Here is a 22,170-nt window from a genome sequence, read left to right as displayed (position 1 = left end):
ATATATTTATTTTATGAGTATTTTCTTATTGATTAAACCGAAAATCGAATCATTAAGGACCAAAACCGAGAAACCGAAAATCGATAAAAAATATCTTATTGATTTGATTATTGGTTTAACATTTTAAAATCCGAAAACCGAACCAATTATACATAAAATCGAACCGAACCGACCGATGCAGTTAGCTCTTAGGCTAGCCAAAAGTTATGGGAAAAACTGTAATATAAACAAACACAGAATGATAATGTGTAGCAATGTTCTTATTGACAATAAATTATATCCAGTATCCCAAGATGGTTTGTAAATATACTCTGGAGGACATTGTCAGTGAATTATGTACCTCAAATTGGGATGCAAAAAAGCTTCTTTTTTTTTTTTAACGAGGAAGATGTGAAAAATAATTACATTTTTAATGTCCCTGGTATTGACACCTCCGAGTTTTATCTGCCATAGTTGCTCTTGACCTTCACAGAAGTTACTTACAAAATTGTGAAGGCTGCTTCGTCGTGTATGTTTATCTATGGCATGTCAACCGTCTCATGATCCGGAGTCTTGTATGTGAAAGCTGATTCATCACTGGATCGCCTTTTGACCACACTCGCCCTTTGCATTAACCGAACCAGTGCTTGCACAACTTCAGACATTGGGGGTCGAAACTCTGGTTCAGGCTGTACAGGAAATAGATGTTAAAAGTTATTACCAAGGAGAAAACACTCGCATTCAAATTATTGCAATTAAAGTAATTCACTTCAGATATGTCAATGAGCAAGTATTCATTATAATTTTGTTGAGTCCATCAGATTTTTCTTCGTGAGTTGAGTGGGTCTTGAAGTCACCTTAGATCAAGAAAAGCTTAATTAAGAATTTCTCATTTAAAGACTAAGCACCCAAAGCCACTATGGACCATGGTGTGCAAGGACTTACGCCTTGGAAGTTCCCAAACTAACTTAAACCAAGATGGGTGCTCTCGCCATTCCAAGACTCACCGAGTATGTGTAAGAAAGGTCATCTATTTGCTGAAGCACATCAATTCACTTCAGCACTGAGCCATGAGCAAACTCAGAGTGCAGGTGGTCCCAATTTATCCACGCCCCTGAATTTGGACTTATATAGAATGCAAAAACTGGTAGTGTATCATTTATTTGACGGGTTAGAATGTCAAGTTTGGTCCTTAAGTGTGTAAATTCCCTATTATCATTGACTTTCGCTTCCATCAAAGATATTTTAGAAGTGGTTTCATCTTTTAAGCTTCACATGTTAACAACTGTTATGCTCCAAATGAAAGAACATGCAAGTAAAGCTCACCTGAACACAGAGTGCAATAATATCAGCAAAACGGGACAAAGACTTTGCAGGATACATGCCATTTAGTGCAGGATCAACCATTTTTGACAAGGCATCTATATCATGGAGTTGAGGCGTAGCCCATCTCACAAGGGACTGTTCCGATCTCACCCTTGAACTATATGATTGTTAACAAGAATCAAGTCATTAAAAGAATTCAATAGTGTAAAAGTTGACTAGCAATGTAAAAAGATCTAGTTTACCTATCAAGTGGCTTCCTTCCTGTCAACAATTCCAACATCACCACACCAAAACTATATACATCACTTTTTACCGTGTATATTCCAGATAAAGCAAATTCAGGAGCGCTATAACCGAATGAACCAATCATTTGTGTGGATGACACCTGCCAACATTCAGAAGTAATTACAATTTTAGGCAATGCCCTTAACTGAGTCAATTAGCCTTCCCACATTAGCTTCCTTCACCCGAACTTCAGTACAAGAGGTTCTCTTTTCACAAAAATAATTCACAGAACTAAATGGAATTTCAGGCAGGGGGAAGGGGTCTTCCTTAAAGTTTGTGCACTATGGTAAGCCAATTGTTTAAGCATCTAACAAGATTGCTCCAGAAGAATTAGAAAACAAAACTAAGCTGCCACAATCAGAATCTCCAATTTCATGACCGAGTCTGTAAAGATCTACCTAGAAATAGTTGCTTATTAATATTGCTCCTACTACAGTACTAGGTAAGTTGATTGACATCATCTCATAAACATGATATGCATCACGTACCACCCAATATTATTAACACCCTCTGTTAAAACGACGACGTAGATTAAATCTTCTTTACTCACTCACCTGGCGTTCTGTGTTTGGAGTCAAAGCTGCTAACCCACAATCTGATAAATGGGGATTGAGCTCTTCATCTAGTAAAATATTTGCGGATTTGAAGTTTCTATGTACAACAGAAGGTAGACAGACTTCATGCAAGTACCTGAAAAGAAGACGGTCAAGTTTTAAGCTAACCCAACAAGAAAAGGGCAAGACAGGTAAAATACTATACAGCTATAACATACTCTAAAGCTCGAGCAGTGCCAAGCGCTACTCTAACCCGGGCGTTCCAAGTAAGCAATTCGCTCCTCTCATCAGCAAAGTGCAGCATATCATGCAAGCTACCATTTGCAACATGGTCATAAACCAGAAGACGCTGTCCATGCTCAGCACAATATCCTATCAATTGAACAATGTTTGGGTGTCTCAGCCTTGACATATTTGAGACAGCTTCAAGAAAGTTATCTTCCTCCTGCAGCGACAGTGCTGCACTGTCGATCTTTTTGATGACCATTATCTGGTAAGGACAGTTCAAAAGATCAATTGAGATTTTCAGTTGGCACCTTCCGTAGAAACTACATGAATGAAAAACTAAAAGTTTCCTCATCAAAAATGTTGTTGACACATGAAATTCTTAAATCATTTATTGGAACACAGTTGGCATCAAGTTTGGAGCAGAGAAATAGTCAACACAATTGGTTCATTCAAAAAGAAATAACCAGTAGCACATCCAATAATAAACCACAAAGTAGAAGATATATAATGTCAAACTTTGAAACTGCTAAGAATATTTTTGCTTAGGACTGCATCATGTAACCAAAGGACAAGGTTATAGTATCATAGTTAATTCAGGCTGAGAAGAGAAGTGAGATGACCATCAAAGTGACCATATAATTACACCCATCAAACATCACAAGACAGATAAAAGCAAAGATGTGACCAGACCACCCAGAGGAGTGAACAATTGACATGTGTTCATCAGAATGTGAGCCTACTGTGGGCAATCAACTTTGTGAAAGATCTAAAAGAGCAAGTTGAATCAAAGAGTATCAAGGACTTAATCTCAGTTAAGAGAATCACTCAAAACAGATTATGTACTAGCAAGAGGACCCACTACTTTAACTCCCATGCGAGCAGAGTATCAAGAAGTCTACTAACTTCTACTCAGGTTTAGTAACACATAGATCAAGTATGTAGCCTTTTAGTGTTTGCCCGGTTTGACAAATATTGTGAAAGGATCTAAGGGTTCAACCATAACGTTAAGGCAATGGATATAGTAAGACAAGAACCTTATTTACTACTTTGGATGCCTTTGTTAGAGTGGGTAAAAGCCTCACATTGGTTGGGGAATGGACTGGGATCTCCTTATATGGACTTGGGCAATCCTCCCCTCATGAGCGAAGCTTTTGGGGTTGGGTTAAGCCCAGGTGCCATATCTTTACATGGTATCAAGGTTCATCTCCATTTGGGCTCCCGGTCCATGCTCCAGCGGGCCTGGGCGTGAAGTGGGGTGTTAGAGTGGGTAAAAGTCCCACATTGGTTAGGGAATGGACTGGTGGTCTCCTTATATGGACTTGGGCAATCCTCCCCTCATGAGCTAGCTTTTGGGGTTGAGTTACCATATCTTTACAGCCTCATTTACCCGAGGTTGGACATTAGGTAATGCAACACTGTCCCACACGTGTAACGGCTTGATACTATGCTATAGCGTCTTAGCAATAGGGTGATAGGTGGAGTGGCCAACATCTTGATATACCCCTTTTGATGTCCTTATGTATCTGATGAACGTTATACAACTCACAAGTATGTGATTCTCCGAAGCATCAAAAATGAAAGATGTCCATGAGAGACAGATTAAATTTATTCAATATTGTTCAGCTTCAAATAGTTTTGAATGCACATCACGAGTAGGAAAGGTAAGAAGTTACAACGTTAAACATCTGAAATTACCTTCCCATTAGGAAACTCTGCCCTATAAACACGCCCAAGAGATCCTTCACCAATGAGATTTTCTTGACTGAAGCTGTTTGTTGCTGTTTGCAATGCAGCAACAGTATAAGCAGATGCAGTTATTGGAGACTTCCCTCTCCTGACAGATCCATTCTTCCCTTGTATCATTTCAACAGTCACCTTTTCGGTAGGTGGGGGCTTCAAGTCAGCAACAGCAGCCACAGGCTTCGCCCTTTGCTCTTGTACCTCCATATTCACTAAGATTAAACAGAGTACATGAGAAATCAACCGAGTTCGTACCAATTTCCAAATTAAGATGGCACATCACACCACAACTGTTAGTCATCTGAGGGTATTAGCACCAATGACAATATTGAGTCAGGAAGGAAAAAAGTTTAAGGGAACACACCTTTATCTGTGCCAACTGGAAGACTTCCTGTAGAGGGTCTTGTAGCAATTTCCTTGCCCTTGCCCCTCCGGAAGCAAAATACAAGCGCTACCAGAGCAAAAAGAATTGCAAGAGAAGATCCAAGAGCTATGCCAATGATAGCTCCAGTTGTCAATCCCTTTTTTTTATCACCATTTTCTGGAGATGGCTGGCCATCAGAACCTGGTCTTGCACGTGAACTAGGAGGAGAATGGCTACGATTGTTGCGAGATCTTCCAGGAGGAGGTGCAGTGTATGGTGGTGGGGGAGGAGCTGGACCATTTGCAAAGGAATTCCCATCGTATCTGTCATATTAGATGTTATGTCACACCCCTTGAAACTGTAAGTCTGTAACATTCTAAACCATGTAAGAATATATAGGATGTGAAATTACTTACATGAAGTTAGGGATAGATCGGAGCTCATTCGGGATCCATCCATTGAAATGATTCTTTGCAACATTTCTGCAAAAAGGTTTTGTTTTGCCCATAAAACACTCTACTGGCATTGAATCAAACTAGCTAAGCCCATTAATTCAAGAAGAGGTATTGAAACTTACAAATTAGTCAAAGGTAGACCAACCAGGATATTGAGAGGGCCACTTAGCTGATTGTTTTCCAGATGACTACAGGGGATGCCAATTTCATGGGTAAGTCAAGTAGCGGAACAGCAAATCCTATTAGTAGAAAGTTATTATGCTTACAGTGTGGAAAGATTGGTCAACGAACTGAATGAAGAGGGGAGATCTCCAGAAAAATTATTCGAGGACAGATCCCTGAAGTAGCAGCAAATCAGTGAAAAGTTATAACTATTAACTAGTGAAACAGATGTTCAAAAGACATGAGGAATCAATATAACCCGAAAGCTCTTTGTAGCAGGGGTACTGAGCTCTAATGTAGGTTTACAAAGCTTCAAAGAGGAGCAGGGCACCTATCCTAATACAATCAAAACGAATTTCCACATAAAAAAGCTACGAAGGAAAATAAAATGTAGGACTTTACAAGCCTCCAGACTTCATTGTTCATTAAAACTAAGCAGATAATGATTCTGAAAAGGCATTTGTATATGATTAGATCCTATATTTGCTTTGAGAACATATTTGGAAGCAGTCATGTCTGTACATTGCAGGCACGTCAAAACAAATGAAGGGCCAGCTACTGTGGGTCGGAGACACCATGGTGTTATGAATTCAAGCTAGTAACTAATTGGACTGGTGTAGGAAAAGAAGCCCTTCAAGTGTGGCAATGAATGAACTTTATTAGAAAAAAAGAAGAAAAGGAAAAAAAAATTACCAGAAAGGATCAATCAAGTAAAGATTAAGTAGAACACTTACAAGGCTCCCAGATCGGAGTGGTTGGTGAACAATTCTCCAATTGTTTGAGAGAGTGAGTTATGGCTAAGATTCCTGAAAAATGAATCGTAGGGTAAGCTATTTTAAATAGTTGCCAGAAATGATTCAATAGAATAAAGAGAAGACCAAGCAAATGTTATTTTTGTTTTGGAAAGTGCCTAGTGAGTCTGGCCACTCACAGATAGCTAAGTGTAACCATGCCAGCAAAGGAATACGGAATGTTGCCACTTATATTGTTGTTTGCAAGATTCCTGCATTGACAATGATTATAGTTCCAGTGAGACAATCATAAACCGGGAAGTTTTCAAACAAACCAAACACATAACAAGGAGTCAACATTACAGGCTAGTGAGATTGGGTGGAAGCTGATATGGAATAGAATCATGAATGTTGTTGCCGCTCATATCCCTGAAGACAACAGATAGCAGAAGTTCAATTTTATTGTGATAGTAGGTCCTCTAAATTACCCTTTACCACTAAAAGGACAAGCTCTTACAAGTTCTTTAACGAGGTAAGACCATTTAGCATGTATCCCAACGATCCATTGAGTCCCAAATCAGGAATTTGACTGTTTCAGCAAGAACCAACCATTATATCAATCAAATCATAACTAAAATGTATAATGATGCGCACAAAGTTAATGCTATGCAAACTTACATTGAAACAACAGAAGAGGCCTGACAAGTGATTCCTTTCCAAGACTCACCACAGGGATCGCCACCATTTGACTTCCAATTAGAGAGCTGTGAAGGACTATTCAGTGAAGCATACAAGACCTGAAGAGCTTGCACTGCAGATTACAAGAGTCAGGCAACGACAAAGCCAAAGCCAGAACATCTCTCCAACAAGAAAACCAAGATTCAATATATATCTTATCAAGATTCAACAAGTACAGCCTCAATCTTAAGCTAGTGTTGGCTCTGAAACTAATTAAATACAAGAAAGACACCAAGAAAGGGCAAGAAAACATATTATCTTATCAAATCAAACAGTTTTAGCATTCAAATTCAATTGCATGCGTCCTCACATTATAATCACAGAAAATCCCAGTCATATAATTTTTAGTACAAAGATCAAGAATCCATATTTTTGTACTAACGTATCAATCTTTGACTTGCATTGACAGGGAAACCCACAACAAAAAGGGAAGAAAAAGAACCCCAGAAGAAGGGCAAACAAATACATTACCCCATTAACCAAATCAAGCATTCAAACAATCACAAGAAAGGCGTTCTTATATCACAAGATTCACCTAGTGACAAAAACAAAAAACAAAAAAAGCCTCCTCCTTCGACACATTCAAGAAAACAGAAAAACACCTAAACCCACTAAGCACAAAATCACTAATGAAGCTCTAAAAACGGATCCAAGATTTTCAACCAGTGAAGAAACTCACAGTCATTCGGATCAGTGTTTCCTTCCGCAACAAAAGATGAGCAAAACCCCACTGCCACAATCACCACTACTGGCAAAAGGGGGAAAAGGGTGTCTTGCTTACAGCTATTTCTATTCATTTTCTGTTTTGTTCTTGTTAGTCAAGAATTAAAGGGGTTGTGCAGAGACAGAGGTAAGAGGAAGAAGAAGAAGCATGGCGAAAGAAAGACAGGGAAATGACAAGAAGGTAACGTCGTCACTAGTGGTAGGTATCACCATCGTTAAGAGACTCTCCGATTCCAAGCTTTCTTTTTAATGAAAAGAGAGAGAAATTTATATAAGAAGACTCTACTGGCAGTGTGTATCTACAGGTGTCGGCGAAAAATCGATAAAAAGATTAGAAAAACTACTACTGTAGTTTGTAGTAGCTTTAATTAAACAAAAACTGATTAATTAGATAACTCCGCCTAATTGAGTTTCTTTAAATTACACTCCCTCTAATCACCCAATCTCCACGGGATCACCCTCGATCTACCACATAACATAACAAGTAGTTTCAAACTTTTATATGGTATGTGACTCTTAGTAAAAAATCAAAAGAAGTATTAAAAATATCTCTAAATTTAAAGAAAAAATTAGGATATATTTTACTCATGTTGCAAAATCGGTGGTGTATTAAAATTCAGTTAGTCAAAGCAAAATGATATTTTTAAGGCAGTCAATAATTCAACATAAGACTAATAACTCACGCCTAATTTAGGAATATTTTCCATATTTCTCTCTAACATCTTACTATTTCTTTTAATCAATTTTGATATTTTGTATAGAAAATAATTTCTCCATCTTTAAAAACAACATGTTATTGTTGATAAATTATAACTGATCTCAAATTCCAATCAAAATGATCCATATGCCTCCTTAGAATTTAAATATTAAAATTAATTAATAAATATTTTAAAAGTTATTTCTACAGATTTTTTATATTAATTTTTACTAAGTTTTATATAAAATACATAATTAAAATAGCATTTGTTACAAACTGTAACCAAATATCACAAATGCACGTAAAAAATGCAATAGGTTCAAGTCTAGGGTGTTCATGATTTGGATAAAAACTGATTCAAACCGAAAAATCAAACCAAATCGATTTAATTTGAGTTTTGATTTGGTTTGGTTTTAGATTGTTAAGAACCGATAGTATTTAGTTTGGTTATGGTAAAAAAATCGAAGAAATAATCGAACCGAACCAACAAGTTATATACATAAATTTTATTATTATACATACATAATATATTATATTTATAAGCAATTTTAACGATTTTATATATGTTTCATCAAAATTTATTTATAATTTACTTATGAAAGAAAAAATGTCCAAGGTGAGAACATTTTTCTTATTGGTTTCATGTATATGAGTGTCTATGAAAATTATTTGTGGGACTGAAAATGTCATTGTCTCTTCCTTCTATGCCAAAATAGTGAATTTTGAAGTTTTATTCAGTAAATTCAATGATCGAAAGTTCTGTAATGCCAGTCATTCTAACTATTTTTTTGTTTGAATGGATTGTTGTCATTTTTTTCACGTTTTGAATGAATTGTTTCTTTTATTTTTATGTATGGTTAATAACCGAATAACTGAACCAAACCAAACCAAACCAAAGCGATAAATGTATATTATATTTGGTTTGGTTTGGTTTTGATAATTTTAAAACCGATTAAGTTGATTTAATTTTGATTTTGACCAATAACCGATCCAAACCAAACCATGAACACCCCTAGGGTTAACAAACATATAAAATGAAAGTAATGTAGAGAATTCATACGGCAGACCAAAATAATTTATAATTAAAGGCACTATATATAGTATATCTTTGTCGTTTACAATATAGAATTATTACTCTATAAAAGTTAGATGATGTAATATTTATTACTACGGTCTCTGTCCAATTTTAATTGTTATAAAAAAAAATTAGAGTCAAATGATAATAATTTGACTAAAATTTTATGATGTATTTTTTCTTCATATTGATATGCAAAAATTGGAATTTATAGTATTTTTTGTATAGTTTTTTAATAGCTAATTTTTTTGTTTAAAATATCAAATTAATATAATATAATTTAATTTTAAAAATTAATTAAATTAACTGTCGAAATATGCAACAAAACAACTAAAAGTGGAGGAGGAGAATTCCCACGAAAAGTGATGAAGTGACATGGTAATTTGCCTTTGCATGATTTATGATGCTTATTAAGAGTATTTAATTTTTTAAAATTAAGAATTTTATGTTTGAATTCACTTCGAAACTTTGAGGCATTCATTCATATATTGGGGTTTTTTGTTACGGAGGAAAATATACATTTCTTTATTTAATTGATTAAAATACTTCCTCTAAATAAATAAGCTTTCAAAAAATGAGAAAAATATTTTTTCTAATGAAAATAGTATAATACAGTTTCACTTTCCTTCGTCAGCGTCCTCTCTCCACCCACCCAACACCCTTAGCCTCGAGCTTTCAACCATCTGATCTCCTCCGTTACCCCCAAACCCCTACTTTCCATTATCATAAATGTTATTGAAATAATATTTTCTATTTATTTATCAAATATTTAAATATAAATAATAAAATTCATTTTATTTTTCAAAAAAATATTGCTGGTCCTACCAAACACCCTCGCTTTGCTCATGTAAGGGAGTAATTTGTTCTCAGTAATTTTTAAGATATTTTATTTCTCTTGTTAAAAAAATAATAATTTAATTACTAGTTCAGCCAATAGCTTAAAACTGAAAGACAGCCATCAGATATATATTCTGTATACAATATATATGCATATCAACTAGAAAAAATAAACATAAATTTGAAGGCTATTTGTGTAAAAGTTTTGGTATGAAATAGGAAGTCAGCCTGCAAGTAACATCTTGGCAAGGGAAAATGGATATTACTTTAAAGGGATGATGTTTTTAGTGTACGAAAGTACCCCTCAATGTAGAGGCTTACTGTTAATGTGCGATTTAATTACCGACAGCAGTATTTGGAATAATAAAAATAAATAAATGGGGTATGAATGGGCATGTGGAATAGGACTAGACTTTCTTTCAGGGGGCTTTATTCAAACTTTGAAAGGGACTAAATTGTAGTGATGTGAGTTTGGAGGGGTATCTTTTTGGTATTATTATAACTTTTTCTTCTAATTTCCACATCTTTGACTTCCTTTATTTGATTTTTTTTAGATTTGACTTCCTTTAATTTGTTGGAAAAGCAAATTGTGGTCCATCAAATCATCCTAAAAAAAATTTGGCTTTAACTTATATTTATGTTTTCAATTTTTGGTGTATATAAATATATGCTTAAATATGTGTACAATTAAATAAGTAGACACACGTGTTCTACGTGACATAATACACACAGTACGCCATGTATGACACAAAAAATTGGCAACTAAGACGTCATGTAGGAAAATTGTGTCTATTTATTTAATTTTAAACAATTTTAAGTGTGTACTTACGCACACCCAAAATTTAAAGGTCATGATTGTCCACTGAAGCCAAGTTAAGAGTTATATTTATGTATTATGCCTAATAAATAAAAAGGAGTTTTAAGTTTCATGCACTATATATCTCATGTAAATATTCTTAAAATACAAAATTTGAAATTTTAAAACTAAATTATATGTTACATGCTATAACATGTAAGATGACTTTAAAATAAGTGGTGTTCTTATCTTTTTATGTTATTTCAAAATAAGTGATATTTTTACATTCAAGAAGGTATTGATAATATTTTTTCATTTTTTCCTAATAAAGAGAGTTATACGTAATTAAAAAATAAATACTAAAGTGCTAACATTTTTTTCGAAGTATTTATTACGGATAATTTAGCAAAGATATATTTTACTTTTTAGGAAAGATTTTCTTTTTAAAGAAGTAGTACCTACATTTAAAACACCAAAGCACTTGGTGATTAATTAGAAGATTAATAGGAAAATTTTAAAATCCATGAAGTAGAGTTGTTGAAGATTCTTGGAGTATGAATTTTATAAGTGTTTTCTTCTAAGTGTAAACAAGATTGTAACTTTTGAACCGATGATTTGACATATTTGGCGATCTTTTCGTGAAGAATCATTTATAAGTTTTTAATAATATTATCGCTATTTATATTAAATTATATTAATTTATTATAATTAATATTTTAATAGGTGAAAATACATGTCAATTACGCATATTTAGTATTAACATATTATATATAAACGCATCTCACATATTTATTAATTTGGTGTAAACATTATAAGGATGAATTCAACGGTACTACAACAGCATGGAGTATAAATTATGTGAAAAATCTATTGAAATTGTAATAAAAAATAGATATGAATTCATAATTTTAAAAATATAATAAACTTAATAGTCTGAACCTTAAATATTAAATTCCTAAAATTTAAATCTTGAATTCGGATTCCCCTCAATTATTATCGCAATACAATTGTATACTTATCGCATGCTAAATACTTGTGTGATTATGCACTACTAGCATAATTATGCAGTTTAATTTGAACTAGTTAAATTAAATAAAAACTACTATAATTGTCGGTACCGATAATATAATAGGAGTTGAAGGAACTTAAGAATTCTTTTTTGTATTCAACTTTATATGAATACCATACACCAATAAATTTCGTTCTTAATTAGAAATTTAAGTTCAATTCTTATTAAGTAAATCGTTCAAATATCGAGTGAAAAAAATAAAATAAAAAATAATAATACTATACTAACCTACATTATTATTATTTTTAATTTTTCACTTGGTGTCCGTAGTTTATATTAAAATACTAACTAAATTTGAATCAGACACATCAGAGCTCATTTAGGAGTGGTACACCCAACAAAATTTTCTTCATACGCTCAAATTCGAGACGTTCTCCAAATAAAGATGACATAGTCCATCACTGCACCACAACCCATGTTAGTTGCAACTTATGCTATTAGCTTAGATTAGAAAATAAAATAGAAGATGTTCATTGTCCAAGTATTTGATTCGGCATAATTACTAGTTAGTCTACCTTATTGCACTATGTATAGGTTTGGAACCGACTATGTTTTATAAATTACATAATACTATAATAAATACATCCGATGTCAAGTCCGATTATGTGGTCAATTAATTAGGTTACGTTCACGTCGGAAGTTTTACCTTATTAAAGTAAAATATATATATTTTAATTACGTTTACGTCGAAAGTTTTAACATATTAAAATAAAATATTATTTTTATGGTTCGAATCTAATAAGTAATATTTAAGACGTAAGTGGAGTTTTCCAAAATCGCTAACCTAAAAATATTAAGACTATTTTTTAAATATCATTTAGCTACATCGATTCACATAATCTAGATCGATGGGAGAAGATTGAAATCTTATTTTATTTTACGATGATGAAACGTTTCCTTTTTTGCTGTAGTTTATTTTGATGGACTTATATTTACATTTACATAAGTAGGAGACAGGAACCTTTTTGTTGACTTGAAATTAGAGGCAGCATCACAATTCACAAATTAGATTCCAATATTCTAAGACCATATATAAAGCAACAAACTAGTGTGCCTTTTTAGATTCCATCTTTTAATTATTTATAAACTCTTCAATGTCTTTTAAATAAAAATACATTTTTATTAATGTTAATTGTTTAGTGCTTATCAGAAGAAAAGAAAAAGATCAACTTACTTTTGCAAAGAATTTTAAAAAATTTACTTTGTGGTACTGCATTTTTTTCACCAAACAAATAAGAAATTAAATAAAGAAAAAGTAAGAAGACAACAATAAAGAATCTACCTACAAATTGAATAACTCACATAAAAGCCTCTGCCAAAGTATGACTGTTATCTGGAGGACATTAAATTGAAATAGAACAGAAATAATTACTGGTTAGGTTCACAATAATTAATAGCATTGGCAATGCTAAATGACCAAAAAAATTGGCCAGAAATTTTAAAAGTCTATAATATCCTTTTATTTTAAAATAAATTGATTTTTTTATATTTTTAATTAAAATGTATTAAAAATAAAAAGGTAAAATAACATAGTATGAAATATGTTATTTTATCATTCTGACCAAATTCTGAAAAGGATTTTTCCTAATAACATGATGTACCAAAATATTTTTCCATCTAAAGTTTTAGCCAACTGGCTGAAGGGTCTCATTACCAATGATCGAAAAGAAGTTGCAACAAATATTTCATTTTCTTAAGTTTCGGAGTATTGTTTTCTCTAGTAACATATTAGAAAAATTGTATTTAATAGCAGATTATTAATTCAAATTAAATGCTATAAACATAGTTTGACTTAATTGTACCTCATAGCAAACTGTTGCTATTTCGCCTCTCTCCTGGTGAATCTCGCTCGCCACTCTCGTTCTCTCCCTCGCCTTTCTCACTTTTATACAAACGCAAATGTATAAAATGTGTTTGTGTTTGTATAAAACGAGAGAAAATTATATATATATATTATTTTTATTTTTATTTTTATTTTTCGCTCCCCTCTCTCCTCTCTCAGATCTCGCTCGCCACTCTCCCAGATCTCGCTCGCCAGTCTCTCCCTCGCCTCTCTCGCTTATACAAACGAATGTATAAATTGCGTTTCTGTTTGTATAAAGCGAGAGAAAATTGTATATACACATGCAAATACATATATCTTCGTATGATACACTTATAATTATACAATACAAATATTCCTTTGCCCAGTTCTCTTTTGTTTTTCTCTTTTTCTCGCTTTATACAAACACACATTATACAATTGATCTTTTATATATGTATATCGAAACAGAAATAGATTATATACACTGCTTTCTTTTGTATATGTATAGCGAAATATACATATTTATGTTTGCTATGGAGCAAAATATACAAAAACTATAGTTATGACATATAAATATAATTTTTGTGTTTACTATATGTGAAAGTTGCTATAACATATATGTGCATGCATGACACACAATTGTATTAATTACATGTTAAATTTTAAATCTTGCAATAATCAAAATAGACTTTTCTAAGATCATTCATTGATACAATATTGATCCTTGATTGTAACAACACAATCATGTTAGGTCTTTAAAGCATCTCTTTAACTGCAAGTTAGGTCTACTTTTTTTTTTTAGCAATAACCATGTTCTGTGTTTTGATAGTTTTGACTTAAATCGAACATGTTGTAAATTGACAAAAAACTCACTTAATGTACATCGGAAAATTAAATACATGTAACACCTCATTAATTATTTAAATTGTTAGAAATTAAACACTTTGATATCTTTATTAATGTATTTCAGCACAATATTATTCAATCACTTATTTTTCAGGGTAGAAGTATTCCTTTGAAATACTACTTCAAAAAATAAGATGCTCATAATAAAGGGAATCAAAAAAAGAAGAAAATTACTAGGGTAAGAGAAGAATCATATGTGACTGTTATATTGGATAAATTAAATCTTAAGTTGTTTTTTTTTAATTACATAAATGGTAGCGAGAAAAAAAATGACAAAGAAGATTACTAGGAGGAAAATCAAACCTTAACGAATAAGATGAAAATTCAACAATAGATCAACTGAGTTATTAATTTTTTTTTGAAATCCTAAATTGCTATTAATGGAAGTGGGAAAAAAATCAAGTAGTTAGGGGTCAATTTTTTTTTATGGTAGCAGGTGTAACGTTCCATCATATTTTCAATTTGTCAATCAATTATTCCATTATTGCCCTATCACTGTTAAGTTCTCCTTCACTTATTATTTGACACATCTTATTAAAATTTAGCTGAAAACTTAATATAAAATAAAAGTGGTAGATAGGGAAACAGTTCAACAACATGTGATACTATTACCATATTTTTATTTTAGAATAGTGGATAAATTGTTTCTCACAACAAAGTATTTCATTGATTGGAACATCAAATTATATATGCTACTTAATTAGTTTTGATTAATACAAATTAATGAGCATTTAGGCAAGTAGGTAGAGGAAAAAGCTCAACCACATGGGGTTGTATTATATCATTATATATATATATATAAAAGTTTTTCTTAAAATAAGGAACTATGTTACTTTTGATTTAATTAATCAATTATTTCTTAGATTAATGAGAATTTATTTGGCATTGTATTCAATACTTTGAAATGATATACATACAGAATCTTAAACTACTTGTATTTTTTTTTAAATTTTCTGGAAGAGTAGTTCATGTTTTGAAGGTTGTCAAAGGAACATTAATATTAGGAACTAAGATACATTGTTTGAGAGTTAGGACAACTAAGTTGGCTGGTGCAGTCGATATATAATATAGTTATATAACTAACGTTAAAAATAATTACTATATTTTATTGGGCTAAAAAGTTTGATGGTGATATATTTATTGAAGTGCGTTGACCAATTGACCATCAAATAAAATCTCCATTATGCCACTTAAGTTACGTTATGTATTAGTAGTTGTGGATATTTCTCTGTCTGAAACTATATTTTATCTTCGTTGTGTCATTTTCGGTTGCTAAGATGTTGATGGTTTATGAATTTCACAATAGCTGAATATAGGGATGAATATTAATAAGACATTCATTGGTAAATTGATTATCTCTATGTTAATAATTTTTAAATATACATAAATTTATAATTAAAAATCTATTAATCAATAATAGTAATAACTAGTTATTCTTTAATATAATTCTGGTACGAATATGCCAAACAAGAGTTCTGTTTTGCAAAAATTAAAATGATGGCTTATATTTTACAAAATATAAACTTATGAGACAAGTTTTATATTATTTTTTTTTGAAAAAATTGAGATTTAAAATCATAATCCTAAATCACATATATCTTAATGCTGACTTAAAATCATGATTTCATAATGCATATCTAAATGCAAATTAAGTTATACACACATAGTTGTACCACATATATGTATAGTTTTTAGAAGAATGAATACACAATGAAAACTCTGTTTTTTCCTGTTCTAATTTTAGAGCAACAGACGAAATGTACGAAAACTGGAGTTTGTGGGTCAGATATCCACTAAATTTAATTTGTCGTATTGTTCAACCACAAACAAAACGCAGCCCCTTTTTCCTTCAAATCAATTTTTCTTTATATATATTACAGACAAAAATGAGCTCATGAGCTCCATTATTCAGCTGGAAAAACACGTACATATGAATTATGAGCTGGCTTTTTTCAGACATTTTTTTTATTTCTCAGGTACCTCACGTTGAAATACGACTAAATTCAAATTCGCACCAAAAAGTTCCACACTAAAAAAAGTGCTGCCTAACAAAAGCGACTCAATAAAAACATGTTTTTTCTTATTTAAATTCCCCCTTCCAACATTTACCATTGTGTCCACGACGTACTACTTTGTTACGGAGACAAACCATTTATAGGAGTGGGTGCAATTTATTGTGCACATACGTACAATATTAATTAGCTAGGTCTGGTGTTTGTTCGAAGTCTTTTTTATATATTTTTAATTATTTCTTTAGTTCACTTTTACCTATTCACTATTTCAAAAAAAAAATAAAAAAATCTTTGGTTGAAAATAATACTTAATTAAAAAGAGAGGTTAATTAGAGGAGCTGAAAAGGACAAACCTATTTGGTTGTTTGTGAGTTGTTAAATGTTTTAATTAGGTTGGTGGATGTAGGGTCATTAATTTAGCTGATCAATTTTAGCTGGATTGACTTTTACTACAAAAAAATAAGTGTAAAAAAAGGATTAGCCTATAATTATTTATCATGCTTGGATAAGTATAATGATTCCATGCATAATTATGCTAAGCACTCCATATATGGCACCTGAAAAACAGCAATCACGTACAATAAAAGTGAAACAAATTAGCTAAGCATGTTCCACAGTAGTACGGCTAAATGATTAATACATGCATTGCACTTTGGAAAAGCAATCGCATAAATAGAAAAATTGAAACCAACCAAATCATGAAGTGAAAAAGGCCAAACTGTACTAATACATACTTTCATACATCATGATCTTTTTTATCGATCTCAAAATCCAGAATCTAAATTATTTTACTTATCAATTTCGATTTAATTCGTTGTCATATATCTTTAATTATTTCGTTCATTCTTTGATGGGTTAGACATATCACTCATGAAAATTAAAAAATTAGGGAAAATTAGCAAAACAGCAATATTTAAGTCTTTAGTGGGACTCATTAGCAACATTTTAACTATTTATTAAAAATGACAATAGTTTAGTTTGTTAAAAGGATGATTTATGTATTTATTATATTTTGATAATCTGAAAGAATATAAATACTTAATAAAAAAATAGAGAAAAACATGTAACATAAAACATCAAAAAAGGAAAAAACGATGATATTAAAGCTTTTCAGTTACATTTTGCAAAAGCGCGAATGTTGCCATTCTTTCTGTGGACCGTTTTTTGGTCTTCCGTGCTTAATAATTCCAAACAAAAATTTGCAAAAAAAGTTTTTTCTTCCTAATCATTCAATTTCCTATCTTCTTCGAATCGAATTCGGCATATTGTTAAATCGGATGTTTTCGAATTCAACGATTATAATTCCGTCAGTTCTATTGAATACAAGAAATTTGGACATCAGGTATTGTTTATTTTGAATCGGTTAAATCTTTGTATGGTTTGAAATTTCGACGTCAGTTCCATTGAAATCCATAAAAAGCACATGAACAAGCTGATGAACAATCATATGTTTTGTATCCAATATATGATGCATACGACTTGAAAATGCTTGATTCTTTTTTAGTTTCATAGTTGTATGTTCTTTATTTGAATGAATACAATTTTTTTTGTAAATATTAACAATATGAAATTGTATATTTTTTTAGTTTTGAAGCAGTTGTTATTTTGAAGGTGTTGTTAATGTATGCATACAAAAAATAGTTATGGGAGCTTTTGTTGGTTGATATTGGATACAATTTTTTTGTTTTAGAATACTGCAACTATGTGATTATCAAATATATATTTGTTAATGTAGTTATGGGAAGCATTACTTTTCTAGTCATGCATTCTGGAAGGTGGAACGAGGATAATTGTTGCGTTGATTACAATATAGAAGCAATTGTGATAAAAGAATATGCGACATTTAGGGAATTATTAGATGTTGTTTCTAAGCAAATTTGTGTTGATTTGAGCTTCAACAGTGTGAAACTTAGGTATAAAATAGAGGGTAGTAATGCACCTTTGGAAATACACAACGACATGGGTGTGAGGGTGTATGTGTCTTTGAAGAAAGATAACAAGGAATTGGCAAAGTATCCTCTATGTGTATTCGTATTTGTGAATGATTGTGAATTGGCTGATAGAAATATTTTGGAAGATGGATTTGGAATGTGTGGAATAGATGGAGAAGATATAGTTGATACACAAGCATTAGTGCTTAGTGTGCCGAACAATAACGATTACATGAATTGCGACATTATTACAAACACCAAACATAAGGTAGTATTGGAAGATCAAGTTTATAAGGACAAGGAAACTTTAAAATCTGTGATGACGCAATACGCAATTGAGCATAGATTCCAATGGAGAACAGACAGATCAAGTCAAACATGGTATGTATTTGGGTTGGATTTCTTTTATAATGGTATTTTCAACTTGACTTTACATAATATCAACATTTAGTTTGTATTATACAAATTCTAATAGTATAATATTCAAACAGTTATACACTTGTTTGTGTGTCTGAGAAATGTGGATGGATGTTGAAGTCGTCAAGTATCAATAAATCTGGAATGTTTAGAATTAGAAAATTCGTAGATGAGCACACATGTCCATTGAAAGATAAGGTGTATGAACATCGACAGGCAACAAGCAATCTTATTGGAGGTATGATTCAACCCAAATTAGTTGATCATAAAAGGAAGTTAACGCCAAAGGATATACAACAAGATGTCAGCCTTACACTTGGAGTAGATGTATCGTACGCAGTGGCATGGAAGGCTAAGGAAAAGGCTGTAATTTCTTTAAGGGGGACACCATCTGGATCTTATAGTAAATTGCCGAGCTACTTATACATATTGGACACTTCCTACCCTGGATCACATATAAGAATGAAGAAAACCGATGAAAATCAGTTTTTATATCTTTATATTTCTCTCTTCCCGTTCATAAAAGGTTTTGAATGTTGTAGACCAATTGTCGTAGTTGATGGCAGCCATCTCAGGGGGACGTATAATGGTACATTTGTTTCTGCGAGTACTGTTGATGGAGCAGGTATTCAAATTATAATATATGAAATTTGATTCAGTACTTAAAATTGTATTTCTTAATGAATTAATAATTTTATCAATGTTCTGTATATAGGAAATATATTGCCGCTAGCATATGGAATTATTGATTCGGAAAATGATGCATCCTGGACTTGGTTTTTTGAACAGTTTAGAGTGGCTCATGGAGTTAAAGATAACATGTGTGTTGTATCCGATAGAAACGAGAGTATTATAAAGGCAGTTTCAAGGGTATTTGATGGAGTCCCTCATTATGCCTGTATTTGGCATCTGTGGAAAAATGTGAAAACACTATTTAAAAAGTCACACAATAGTCTTTCGGAAGTTTTTTATGGGATGGCAAAGGCATACAAACAATCTGAATTCGATGAATTGATGGAAAAGGTTGAACAAGTTGATGTTCGTGTAAAGAATTACTTGGAATCGGCAGGTTATGAAAAATGGGCCAGGGTATATGCAACAGTTGATCGAGGATTTGTTATGACATCAAACATAGCTGAGTGCATAAATGCATGTCTGGTTGAAGCAAGGGAATTACCAGTATACGATTTTCTTGAGGAAGTAAGACAGATGTTTGCAAGATGGAATTTAAAAAATCATACGTCTGCTTCACATACTTTCACCACACTTTGTGGTAAACCTCAAGAGATGCTTGTTGCTAATGAAGAGGCATCATTACGTATGAAGGTATGTTGTTACATTGTATATGTTTATCAACATTATATATCATAACTGATTTTTTATGCGTACATTATTCATAACATATCTGATTTTTGTTGTAGATTGTACCATCAAATAATTATGTGTACAACGTTCATCACGAAGGTAGAACCTATATTGTCTGTTTGGAAAATAAAACTTGTACTTGCAAGAGGTTTCAATTGGATGAAATACCATGTTCGCATGCTTGGGCCGTTTTAAAGAAGAAACATCTTGATGTTGGACCATATTGTTCCGACATGTACAAGCCAAGTAACTTGTTGGATACATACAAAATTCCAATTACTCCTTTACCTGATCAAAACGAGTGGAATGTACCTGGGTATATTAATGACGACATAGTGCGGCCTCCAAAGTACAAAAAGCTACCTGGAAGGCCATCCAAGAAGTATCGTGACAAGGCGTACATCGAGCTATATGGGAAGAAGAGCAAGAATTCTTGCAGTACTTGTGGTTTAAGGGGCACAATAGGCGTTCATGTAGGAATGGACCACGTATTGTTTAGTTGATAATGCTTCAATTTTATATCTTATTAAAGTGGAATTGTATCCCAAATTCTAATGCCTACTATTTTATATATTTAGTATCCTGGTTCTCTTTTGTATATGTTTTCGCTCGAAATTTATTCATATACATGTTATTAATTTATTTTATATTTGTTGTATTTAACGTGAAGTTACTTTAAATTGTATGTGTAAAATTGTATGTAGCACAAAAAAATATAAATACAAATTAGTAGTAAAAATAAAATAATACTGAAAACACTTTTTTGGTCAAAAAATTAACAAATACAATAATTTGTACTCAAACTAAATTATTGTATTTGTATTTCAATATGAAGTGTTGTTTTATTAGTATACCAAACATCATGATGTATTTCAATATCATTTTGTATTTCAATATCAGTTAGTATCCCAAACATCATATATTGTTTATTTTGTATCCAATAAATAATGCATAACACTTGAAAGTGTTTGCTTTTTTTTAGTTTCATATATGTTTTCTTATTTATTTGAATGCATACAAGATACATTTTTTGGTCAAAATACATAACAAATACAATAATTTCTACTCAAACTAAATTATTGTATTTGTATTTCAATATTAAGTGTTGTTTTATTAGTATACCAAACATCATGATGTATTTCAATATCATTTTGTATTTCAATATCAGTTAGTATCCCAAACATCATATATTGTAAATTTTGTATCCAATAAATAATGCATAACACTTGAAAGTGCTTGCTTTTTTTTCGTTTCATATATGTTGTCTTTTTATTTGAATGCATACAATCTTTTTGTATCCCATTATACGTGTAAATAGTAACAACATGAAATTGTATATTTTTTTTTTAGTTTGGACGCTGTTGTTTTTTTTAAAAAAAAATACATAAACTATTATGTATCCCAAAAGTTAATGTAACCAAAGTATGCAGGTAGTATGCCTGCAAAATGATAAGACATGTACAATATATACATGAATATAAAACCTGAACTTCAAAATATTAAAATTATATTAACTAAGAAGATTGAACCAAAACATCAGGATTTTTTACATTAATAAAATCAGGACTGGAAAACTTTAGAAGGGTTCCACAGCAATACAAAAACTAATGCATATTAACACACCAAAAAATAGACAGTGACTAGTGTATTTGAATTGTATCATTATCCTGTAATGCTACATTAAGCCTGCTATGTCGCGGAGGTGCTTCATTGTCACTTATTGCTCCGGCATCATTCTTTTGTTGGCCATAATTCCAAAGAAGTGTAGCGTATCTTGACCATAAAAATGATGCATCCAAATTACCCCTGGGATCCCTTGTTCGTATGATAGGTATTCGGCAAAAGCTAGCATATAAATACCGCAATCCCTACAATACAACACATTAAAAGTAAACAATATAAAATTGATGATTTGATAATGGTGAATTCAAAAAAATACACAAACTTACAAAGTCCCATGTGTCTGTTGAGGAACA

At 31.9% G+C, this 22,170-nt stretch overlaps 2 protein-coding genes and 1 pseudogene across 2 annotated transcripts; 1 reads left to right on the top strand and 2 right to left on the bottom strand.

The window, feature by feature from the left end:
• Window positions 1-242: 242 nt before the first annotated feature.
• LOC125822392 (protein STRUBBELIG-RECEPTOR FAMILY 8) lies at window positions 243-7,605 on the bottom strand. The gene is made up of 16 exons (XM_049501788.1): window positions 7,242-7,605; window positions 6,503-6,635; window positions 6,342-6,413; window positions 6,188-6,253; window positions 6,025-6,096; window positions 5,828-5,899; window positions 5,198-5,269; window positions 5,054-5,119; window positions 4,893-4,958; window positions 4,477-4,799; window positions 4,068-4,324; window positions 2,363-2,634; window positions 2,145-2,280; window positions 1,548-1,690; window positions 1,306-1,462; window positions 243-668 (listed from the first exon to the last, which is right to left on the bottom strand). Exons 1-16 carry the CDS (start codon window positions 7,357-7,359, stop codon window positions 519-521), a joined length of 2,175 nt encoding a protein of 724 aa, XP_049357745.1. The 5' UTR covers window positions 7,360-7,605; the 3' UTR covers window positions 243-518.
• A 10,613-nt stretch (window positions 7,606-18,218) lies between these two features.
• LOC125821825 (uncharacterized) lies at window positions 18,219-20,697 on the top strand. The gene is made up of 4 exons (XM_049501188.1): window positions 18,219-18,793; window positions 18,904-19,454; window positions 19,545-20,155; window positions 20,251-20,697. The coding sequence occupies exons 1-4, from the start codon at window positions 18,219-18,221 to the stop codon at window positions 20,695-20,697; spliced, it is 2,184 nt and encodes a 727-aa protein (XP_049357145.1).
• A 1,137-nt stretch (window positions 20,698-21,834) lies between these two features.
• LOC125821824 (uncharacterized) overlaps window positions 21,835-22,170 on the bottom strand; it is a 5,589-nt pseudogene continuing 5,253 nt past the window's right edge.

Source organism: Solanum verrucosum, unplaced genomic scaffold, assembly GCF_900185275.1.
Source record: "Solanum verrucosum unplaced genomic scaffold, falcon-dt-bn FXZP01000103.1, whole genome shotgun sequence".
NCBI lineage: Eukaryota > Viridiplantae > Streptophyta > Magnoliopsida > Solanales > Solanaceae > Solanum > Solanum verrucosum.
The sequence above is the reverse complement of the archived record's forward strand: the minus strand, read 5'-3'. Positions and strand labels throughout refer to the sequence as shown.